The sequence below is a fragment of the Propithecus coquereli genome, unplaced genomic scaffold (genome assembly GCF_000956105.1).
Source record: "Propithecus coquereli isolate 6110/MARCELLA unplaced genomic scaffold, Pcoq_1.0 Scaffold37, whole genome shotgun sequence".
Classification (NCBI taxonomy): domain Eukaryota; kingdom Metazoa; phylum Chordata; class Mammalia; order Primates; family Indriidae; genus Propithecus; species Propithecus coquereli.
Genome location: NW_012149396.1, coordinates 7,670,806 through 7,680,849, shown reverse-complemented (window position 1 = coordinate 7,680,849; position 10,044 = coordinate 7,670,806). Strand labels below are relative to the sequence as shown.

At 40.1% G+C, this 10,044-nt stretch overlaps 1 protein-coding gene across 1 annotated transcript in view; it reads right to left on the bottom strand.

Annotated features, from left to right (window-relative positions):
• The window catches only part of MALT1 (MALT1 paracaspase), a 78,971-nt gene that overhangs the window by 37,720 nt on the left and 31,207 nt on the right, over positions 1-10,044 (bottom strand). Inside the window, exons 3-4 of the mRNA XM_012651735.1 lie at positions 7,104-7,225; positions 2,818-2,977 (exon numbers count right to left, since the gene is read on the bottom strand). Of these exons, the coding sequence (XP_012507189.1) occupies positions 2,818-2,977; positions 7,104-7,225 (282 nt within the window). The remainder of the gene's footprint in view (positions 1-2,817; positions 2,978-7,103; positions 7,226-10,044) is intronic.

Sequence of the window (10,044 nt, the reverse complement as noted above, 5' to 3'; positions counted from 1 at the left end):
ATCAATATTTGTTGGATATGATTCTACTTATAAATGTATTAAAGTTTATTACATGCACAGAAATAGTCTAGAAAGATACAGATTAGTCTAGAGACTAAGTCCCACTCTCACACAGGCACCTAACCTGAGCTTTGATATCCTGCTCTGGGCCATCACAGACAGCCCCCAACCCCTACCCAAATGTCCGCCCTGCTTGGGCCCACTTTTGGAACTGAATGGATGAGGAAGAGTAAGCCAGCTGAATGTTTTACACATTTTTAAGGGCAGAGTGTGAGCTGGCATTAGTGTGACCAGTGACCTCAGGCAGCCTGGGATGGAGGTTTTTCCAGGATGCAGGTGGTTATGCAAAATGGTAAGACTATTTTGGAAACTATTATATTTGGCAGTTTTTAAAGAAAATTAAACATACGTCTACTCTGTGACTCAGCAATTCCACTTCCAGGTAATTATCCAGGAGAAATAAAAACGTATGTCCAGAAAAAGGCTTGTAAGAGAATATTCATAGCAGCTTTATCCATAATATTCCCAAACTGAACACAAACTAAATGTTTATTAATAAGAGAATGGATAAACAAACTAACCTATTCATATAATGGATGATTACTCAGCAAAAGAGAAGACTAACTGCTGATACACCTAGCAACATGAATAAATCTTAAAAATTATGCTGAGTGGAAGAAGTTGGATATAAAAATACAATGTACATGACTCTATTTATCTGAAGTTCTAAAACAAAGAAAACTAAAATCTATTTGTGGTGAAAGAAATCAGAAGAGTGACTACAGGTGAGAAGGGCAGGCATTGCCTGGGAAAGGGTGCAAGAGAACTCGCTCAGCTAATGAACATGTTCTACATTTTGATAGGGGTGTGGGTTAAACAAATGCGTATTTGTTAAAACTCACTGGATTGTACACTTAGGATCTGTATATTGTACTGTATGTAAATTATAACTCAATAAAAATAGGATAAAAAAATTAAAATTGACAGAGGTACATGAGGTACTTTTTCTTTAAAGAAAATGGTGATATTCTTTTATTCTCAACAACTCTGACATTATTTATTTGAGTTTAGGAAAAGCTAAAGTGAGAGAGAAGAATGGAAGAAAGACTTTCTTTTAACAAAAAGTCTGTTTCCCTCTCTATTCTGTCTAGCAAACGCAATAAAGAATATGGTCTTGGGTGTGCATGTGAATAAACAAAATATATCTGATGGCTACTTAAGAGTCGACTGGCTTTTTATCTTGATCGATACTAGTTACAGGACTGAAAAGATGGAGCACGATGAGTAGATGAATGATGAATGCTTTGTTGCAGTGAATGACATACTACGTGGCCTCTAGTGCTGACATCGACTCTAGAGTTTTTCCACAACAGAAATTTTTAGGAGCAATACAATAGTTTGGGGAAAAAAACAGACATTATAGAAATGAACTGAAAAGTGAGCAGCAAGACTATGTTAGATAAGAGTTTTTTCTCCTCCCAAACCAGAGACTACAACATTCAAATCCACAACAAACTGACCTCTGCTGGACTCATACCCTAATCACAGAACTCAAGACTATGAGGTCTCATATGCTTTTTGTTTCTCTAACCTACTCTTTACAATGATAGTATTCAGCGCTCATGAGTAACTTCAAGAAGTAGCATTTTTCCATGATGTTAGTTTCACAATCTGTTTCTTAAATAAGGAAAAATAAGTTTTGGCTACAATGAACCCTTTGGAGATTTTTAGATAGCCCTGAATATGTGCTTTAAATGTGAAAATATTAAATGCTCTTGATGGAAATACATCCATCTCTGCCTTGTGAAACAGAATTTATCCTGGTTTTTCATTCTGCTGACAAACATCTATTGAGTGCCTATTGTTTAAGTGTTTGGATTCATCAAACGTTGTTAAGACCCAGACTTTCCCCTCAGGAGCTTAGTCTAACAGGCAGATAGGCAGGACGATAACAACTGAAAGATAGAAGTATGTTCAAAAGATTAACTTTTGGGAGGAAGAGAGAGGTAGCAAAGAAGGTTCTGAGGAAGTCTTTCTGCTTCCTACTGCACCAGGTAATCTTTCCTTCCTGATCACTCTGTAAGTAATTTGGGTCAGGGACTCTCTCTAATGCTTAGTTTAGAACAGCTTTAACACCTACGCCCAAGACTGTGCCTCATGAAGGTGTTCAGTGACTTGTGTAACTGATGAGTGACCACCACCGGCCAGGCTTTGTTCTAAGGACTAGAAAGAGAAAAGGGAACTATGAGCTACTCCTTACCCTACACAGCTAGGCAAACAAATAATTTTAAAAGTAATGCAACAAGTTCTATAATACTAGAGGTAAAATCAGAATGCCAAGGGAGCAGAAGAGGAAGCCAAGGCTTGAAAGAATCATACGAGTATGCCAGCAGAAGAGGGATTCAAGATGGAAGATGAACTGATGCAAAGACGTGAGTTGTGAATAAGCAAGGCATATTCAAGGCAATGGGAGTGGCAGGGAGAAGCGAAGCTTGAGTACATACAGGTGCCACGCGTGAGGGTAGATAATGGGCCACACGGGAAGGCAAGTTTGAAGAGGTCAGCCACAGGAAACAGACTGAGGAGGGCCTATGTCATCCTGAGGGATCTGCACACACATGTGTGTGTGTATGTGCACACATAGAGAAAGACAAAGCACGTGGAATCAAATCTTAACAACTGTTGACATTATATTGGATGAAGCACATTTGTGAGCTTCTGGCACTATTTCTGGTACTCTGAAATTATTTAAAAGTAAACATTTAAAATAAAATAAGGCAATCCTCGTCCCAACATTCAACTTCTTTTATCACTTACCCCGGAAGCTTTCTGTTACGTCTGTGACATCGCAAACATCCAGCTGTGACCACTTGCTGAATTCAAAGGTGAAATTATTATTAACTCGACAGACATAAAAGCCTGCATCTTTTACATGCACCGTGTTAAAAATAAGTTCTGATGTATTTCCATATGGAATCTGTGAAAGAATCAATAAGAGAATAAGTGAATGACTCATCAAAAACATGTCTTATAAAATATACTGTGGAAAATCTATGATTTCAGTATGTAGACTTGAAAGTATGTCTTGTTTCCCCCCACCCCCACCAAGTTCTAAAATATTTTTGAGTTAAAAAAGAAACAATAACATTTGTGAGTTATTTAGGACTAAAGTACTAAAAATCCACAGTCTTTTATAAATCCATTAAGTAGAGTTAAGTTGTCCCCATACATCTTCCAAAAGCTAACAGAAAATCATCTGTCATGTAAAACAGTTCAATCACCGAGTGCTGAAAAGATCTATAACCACAACATTTATGAGTTAAGTAGCCATACAACAGGACAAACACCACAGTGGTGTGAAGAGAACACGGAGTTAGACATGACTATGATTTTCAGCTCTGACCAAATTAGCTGTGAATTCACAGACAAGTTAGTTCACTTTGAGATTTCACTTTCTGATCTGCAACATTCTCTAAGAGGATAGACTCCTCAACCAAACAATATCCACTCTCTTTCAAGGTCTGGGCTGAGAAGGGCTATGGAAAGCTATCAGTGTTGAGGGGAGCAGCCACCCACGGGTTCCCAAACTCTTCCCCGGGCTCCATCACCCCAATAAGTTTTCTTTCACTTTTTCTGTTCACAGCAATGTATCAGCTACACCAACTTTGGCACATTGCTAAGGGCTTACCCAAGTGCCTCATCATATTACAATAACTCCCTTGCAAAGGACAGGTTGAGCATCACAAATCCAAAAACCCAAAATCTGAAATGCTCCCAAATTTGAAGCTTTTTGCACATCGACATGACACTCAAAGCAAATGCTCATTGGAGCATTTTGGATTTTCAGATTTGGGATGGTACACCAGTAAATACATAACGCAATATTCCAACATCTGAAGAAATCTGAAATCTAAAACACTCCTGGTCCCAGGCATTTCAGATAAGGATATTCAACCTGTACTTCAATAAGCTCACCCCTCTTCCTCTCCAATCCCCAACCAGCTGAAATCAACGCTCTCCTCTCAGTAACTGCACCAGGCCAGGAGCACTCCGCTAAAGGCGTGACAGCTGGGCTGATGGCTGCATTTAGCACTGCTTGACAATCCTATGTTATCCTGCTGAGTCTGCTCTCCTACTAGCCGATTAATGTATACTCGCTCTGCCTCCTCAAACCTCCAACAATCCTACTTCTCTCAGGCATTGACTTCAGACAAAAATTATCTTTTTCCAGCCACTAAATCACAGACTTATCCCTCCGGTAAAAATGGAAGATGCATTTTCCTAATAAAGGCTACGTGAGCTAAAGGTCTATGGGGATCCACTCAGATACCCAGTGTTGGTATGAAGATTACATTAAACTGAAGACATGTGGGATTCAACACAGGCAGAAAGAAGCCTTCTCAGGCTCTCCTTATCTGACTAAAAGCAGAAAGTTCTGGGAAATGAGGCTGCCATAAATTCCCTCTTGGGACAGCTTTTACTTCCAGAAAGGAGACCAAGAGGAAAACTACCACAAATCCCCTTTGGGTAGTTTATGGCCACAAAGAAGGGGAAAGACCACTGGCACTTGCACAAACAAACATTATCACAAACTTTCCTATTTCCTCTTGCTCTTCTAGAAACCCCTTTGTCTTTCCAGAAGAAACCTATTTATTCTTCCCACAGAGGCTCCCCAACGCCTGCCTTTTCCCTACTAAGTTATAACTTAGCCATTTAGCCAACTATTTCTTTTGTAAGCTCCTATATGCATATAAGTTCAGTTAATTCACGGGCTCCCAGGTACTGAACCTAAGAAGGTAAAGTTTTTCCTCCCCCTAAATTCCATCTTCTCTTGACCTCGTTCCTGCAATTTTTTCTCTCTTTGCTTTAGCATCTAATTCCCCCTTTTACCGTATTACTCTCAAAAACATACTCTGGTACCTTCTATCTTAAATAAACCAAAACACCAAGCAAGCTTCTCCTGACCCCACACCCACCTGAGCAGCACTGAAGAAGCTGGCCACCTCTTTCTTCTTGAAACACTTTCCTCTCTAGACTTCCACACCGTCCTCTCTTGGCTTTCCTCCTATCTCTCTGGCAGATTCCTCTTAGTATCTCTTTGCTGGTTCCTGCTCCTACATAGCTCTCAATGCTGCCTCCCCAGACACCCAAACTGCCCAGCTGACTCATCTGGATGTGTATTAGGCACTTCAAATTTAACATGTCTAAAGTCAAACTCTTGAATTTTTTTCCTAAACCTGGTCCTCTTCAATCTTTGACACGTCCCTGATGCTCAAGTGAAAAACCTAAGGGTCATCTTGATTTCTCTTCCTTTCTCCTCATGCTCACATTTAGTCTGCCAGTTGGGTTAAACAGGTTTCTAAAATACACATTGAATCGCGCACTGTGATCCACCCGCACTGCTATACCCTAGCCCACACGACTGTTATTTCTAGTCGAGCACAGGCATTAGACAGCTGGGCTTCTTGCTGTTTTCTGCTTCTTTCAAGCAGCAAGTTTGTGTTTTAAAAACATAAATCCTATTATTGCCTTACTTCCCTTGCTTAAAACCTTTAGTGGCTTCTCACCTTATATCACCACCCTGTTGGTTTTCCTCCTACCTCTCCACTCACAGAACTGACTATATTTGCTTACTGTCTGTCTCCCCACCGGAGTGCGACGCTCCTGCTCTGGTGCAGGTACTGAGAGGTGCTGAGACCTGGGGGTCACTGCTGCACTGTCATGCCTTAGAACACGGCCTGGCTCACAACAGGCACTCAACAAACACTTGTTAAATGAAAATCTCCTAAAATAGACCTATCAACATCCTATAAACATGACAGTGGTTTGACAAAACTTGACTTGTTAAGAGTTTTTAAATCCATTACAACTCTTCCAATCTAAGATGCACTCCCCACCCCCCACATTTCTACCTTTCTCAATCAGGACATATTTTACAAACAATACACATAAATGTAGCAGGTTTTCCCTCATTATTTCACCTTCAAAAGTCATTCATTAAAATGAAAGCAATTTTGCAATTAAGAAAATATGGTAAAAATACCTTTAGCTACCATCTCTCAAGAGCCTAGGCACATAAAACATCCTGTCTACTTAATTCTCACAATCCCCTATGATAGGAATTCACATGGCTAACAAGCCTAGTCAGGGTTCCAACACAGACCTCTCTGGTGCCAAAGCCTACATGCAGTCTTTTTACTATATTCCACAGTTCTTTCACCTTACCTCTGCGTAAGAGACAGAAATAAAAAATTGTATAATACCACAAAATCTTTTATGGCATGAGGTGATCCAATTAAAGGAAAACTTGTAATCTGAGAACAGCTCTTTTATTTAGTTTTAGATTTGCAAATGGAGACTTGGCACCAAGTTTGGAAGGAAGCTGAATTACTGTGACTGAGGTTGTGACTAAATACGAACTTTTCAGGTGTAACTGAGGAGAGCAGAGGGTGAAGGGAGAGGAAGGGAAAAGCCCACAAAAGTGAGACTCAACACGGGGCAGCCAGACCACTGAGAACCCCCCAATGGCAGGTGGTTTGAAGAACTCTGAGGAAAAGAGAATTCTAATATTTGATTGTAGATTATCTGTTGAGTGGTGCAGGGATACAATCCTTCCACAAAAGGAACAAATGCCCCACTCTGCCAACCTGAATTTTACTTCAGAATCTACACAATGTCCTAAATCTTTTGATAGAATACAGTTATGTGGAATTCTTAAGAAAATAAGGCATTAACTTTCCATGTAGCCTTGAAAGTCTTTTAAAGATTTTGGTTGGAACATATCTGTTGCAAAGAGTTTTGTATAGATACGTAAGAATGTGCCGGTGAGGTTTCATACTTGCTAATGTTATTGCCCTATGTAATCCCTACTTTCCACAATTTTTAGAGTGGAGAACAGAATTCATTACTGTTTATAAGTTTTTGGTGAGACAATTTTGGAATTGTCTTACCAAAATAATCATTATTGAATACTTTAGTAATAACCTAGCACTGTCTATCAGACTCTTAAACCAAAGTCTTAAAACCACATTTAGGACAATAATGTTAATTTCCTATCATTCTCTCTTCTTATTACAGAAGAATTAAAAGACATTAAAAAATACCTCTTTATTCATTTTGAACCACTGATATTGCACAAAAGGATGTCCAGTTGCCCGGCAACACAGTTTCACAAACTGTCCAGCCAAGACTGCCTTTGATTCTGGGTTTACAATGATCTTTATTCCTGAAAAAAAAAATTAATAAATAAAAATAACAGAAGAGGGATTTTCCTTGTTTCCGTATCTGAAAACAAAAAATGAAATAGTTTGGAAATAACCTACATATTTATCTGTTATAAATCACCCATTCACATCTCCTTCCCCAGGCTTTGTAAAACCATGAGGAAAGAAACTTACCCAGGGGACTCTGATCTCCTGTACTTCCCCATGATTAGGTGAGAAAATTATTTGCCATATTTCTTCAATTCTTAGAAACATTTTTTCCCCCCACATTCTAACATTCTGAAATCAGGATGCACCTTATAATAGATGCCTGCAGTCAGCAGTCAGAGCGTGGTTCTCATTGTCAGTTCATGCAAATACTTGGTGTAAATGCTCATATGGCTGGCACTTCAGTTGAGTTAGGTGCACTATTAGTAATACAAGTGTTAAGTTGAAATGCCTGCTGTAGTCTTGAATGTGTCCCCCAAATTCATGTGTTGGAAACTTAATTCTCAATGCAAAAAGTATTGGGAAGTGGGGCCTACAGGAGGTGATTGGGTTATGCGGGTTTTACCCTCATGAACGGATTAACGCCCCTATGGAAAAGGCTTGGGTTTACTCTCTTCTGCTCTTCTGCCACGTGAGGACATAATATTGGTCCCTGCTTGCCCTTCTACTTTGTGCCATGTGAGCACGCAGCAAGAAGGCCCTTATCAGATACCAGTGCCTTGATCTTGGACTTTCCAGGCTCCAGAACTCTGAGAAATAAATATTTCTTCCTCATAAATTTACCCAGTCTGTGGTATTCCGTTACAGCAGCATGAAACAGACTAACACAATGCCATTGAAAGTGTCTTTAAATTATCATGATTTCGCACTGAAATGAAAATTACTCTGGAAGCAGAAAGTCACAGAAACAGAGCAGCAGGATATAAATTTGATACCTATGATAAAAACGTTTCTCAGTTGAGGAATAACTACCAATATCAAAACTTCGAAACTTTCGACAAGAGCTTGGAAGAAAATGCTAGCGTCAATAACAGAACACCCCCACTCCCTCTGTCCTGCCTCTCTCTCATGCTCTCACCCTGGGGAAACACACTGCCACGTCAGGAGCACACTCAGGCAGCCGTGCTGAGAGGCCCACGTGGCAAGAAAAAAAACTTGGGCCTCCTGCCAACAGCCACTGAGGACATGAGGTCTCTGACAATCTCCATGTGAACGAGCCGTCTGAGAAGAGGACTTTCCAGCCTCAGTCAAACCTTCAGCTGACTGCAGCCCTGGCTCATGAGAGACTCTGGACCAGGACCACCCAGCTAAGCCACTCCTGGATTCCTATCCTCAGAAACCACGTGAGATAAATGGCCGTTGTTTTAAACTTCTGGTTTGGGAGTAATTTATTGTGCAGCAATAGATAACTGACATAAAAGAAACCAAAGTTAGGAAATTTTACATTTGCCAGCGTTATAATACATAAAACTGTGTTGGTTAGCCTTTAGGAAGGAAGCAGAAAAGATCATTAAAACTTGTAAAATTTAATTTTCTGCACCTACTTTTATTTTCTTTCCCTGTCTATTCTGAATGTGACCTCATAACATTGTCTTTGTCTTTTACCACCCACTAATTCAAAGGAACAAGATTACAAGAGGAGATAGTGTAAATAACAGTGACCTTAATACATCGAAGGTACGTATATGAGGTAGAACCTCTCAAAAAATAATTTTAAACTCTCGCCAAGGGAGAGCTTTCATGTTCATTCGTCCTTTATGTTGAGGCCAAGTTAGCACGAGATGGATGAAGCTCAGAATTTTTCTGAATTCTGTAATACAAGCTGGTAGGAAAGTTGGAAAATGGGATAAGCACTCTCGCTGAAGCCAGCAAATTCACAACACTGTATTTTAATGGCCCCATATTTACTGTTCATCTTACAGAAGAGTCTTATATCCCAACCGTAAGGTACAAAGACTCTGATTTTCCAAAGTTTAGATGTGAAAAGAGAAAAAAAAGTTGTAGCAAAGACAAAAGAGAGTAATACACCTGAAAAATGAAAGAGTTTTGGCTAAATGGGCTCTAAATTTTGATGTCTTATAGTGACCTCAAACTTAACATGTCCCAAATCCCTTCTGACTAAAAATCTACTCCTCTGCCATCCCTGCAGTACCCCATGTTATGGAAGGTAAACCAGTCTTGCAGTCCATCATTTGTCCACTTACTCAGGACAGAACCTGAGCAGTCATCCTGGAATGCCGCGTCCTCCCTTCCCCACTCCTCATGTGTACTTTACCTGCCAGTCCCGTCAATTAACTTCCACATCTCACCACCTTCGAAGCCACCTTAATCCAAGCCACCGTCAGCTCTGGAGTGAACTATTGTTATGGTCTGCTAACTTGCTTCCCTGCTTCCAGCAGCCCAAATACGTTTTTAAAACATAGATTAATTCATATCACTCTTGCAATTAAAATCCTCTAATGCCTTCCCACTGTACAGGTATATCTTGGAGTTCAGTTCCTGTGGGTTCAGTTCTAGACCACCACACTAGAGCGAGTCACACAAATTTTTTGGTTGCCTAGTGCATATAAAAGTTATGCATACACTATACTGTAGTCTATTAAGTATGCGATAGTACATACCTTAATTTTTTTTTTTTTTTTTGAGACAGAGTCTCACTCTGTTGCCTTGGCTAGAGTGAGTGCCGTGGCGTCAGCCTAGCTCAAAGCAACCTCACACTCCTGGGCTCAAGTGATCCTATTGCCCCAGCCTCCCGAGTAGCTGGGACTACAGGCATGCGCCACCATGCCCGGCTAATTTTTTCTATATATTTTTAGTTGGCCGATTAATTTCT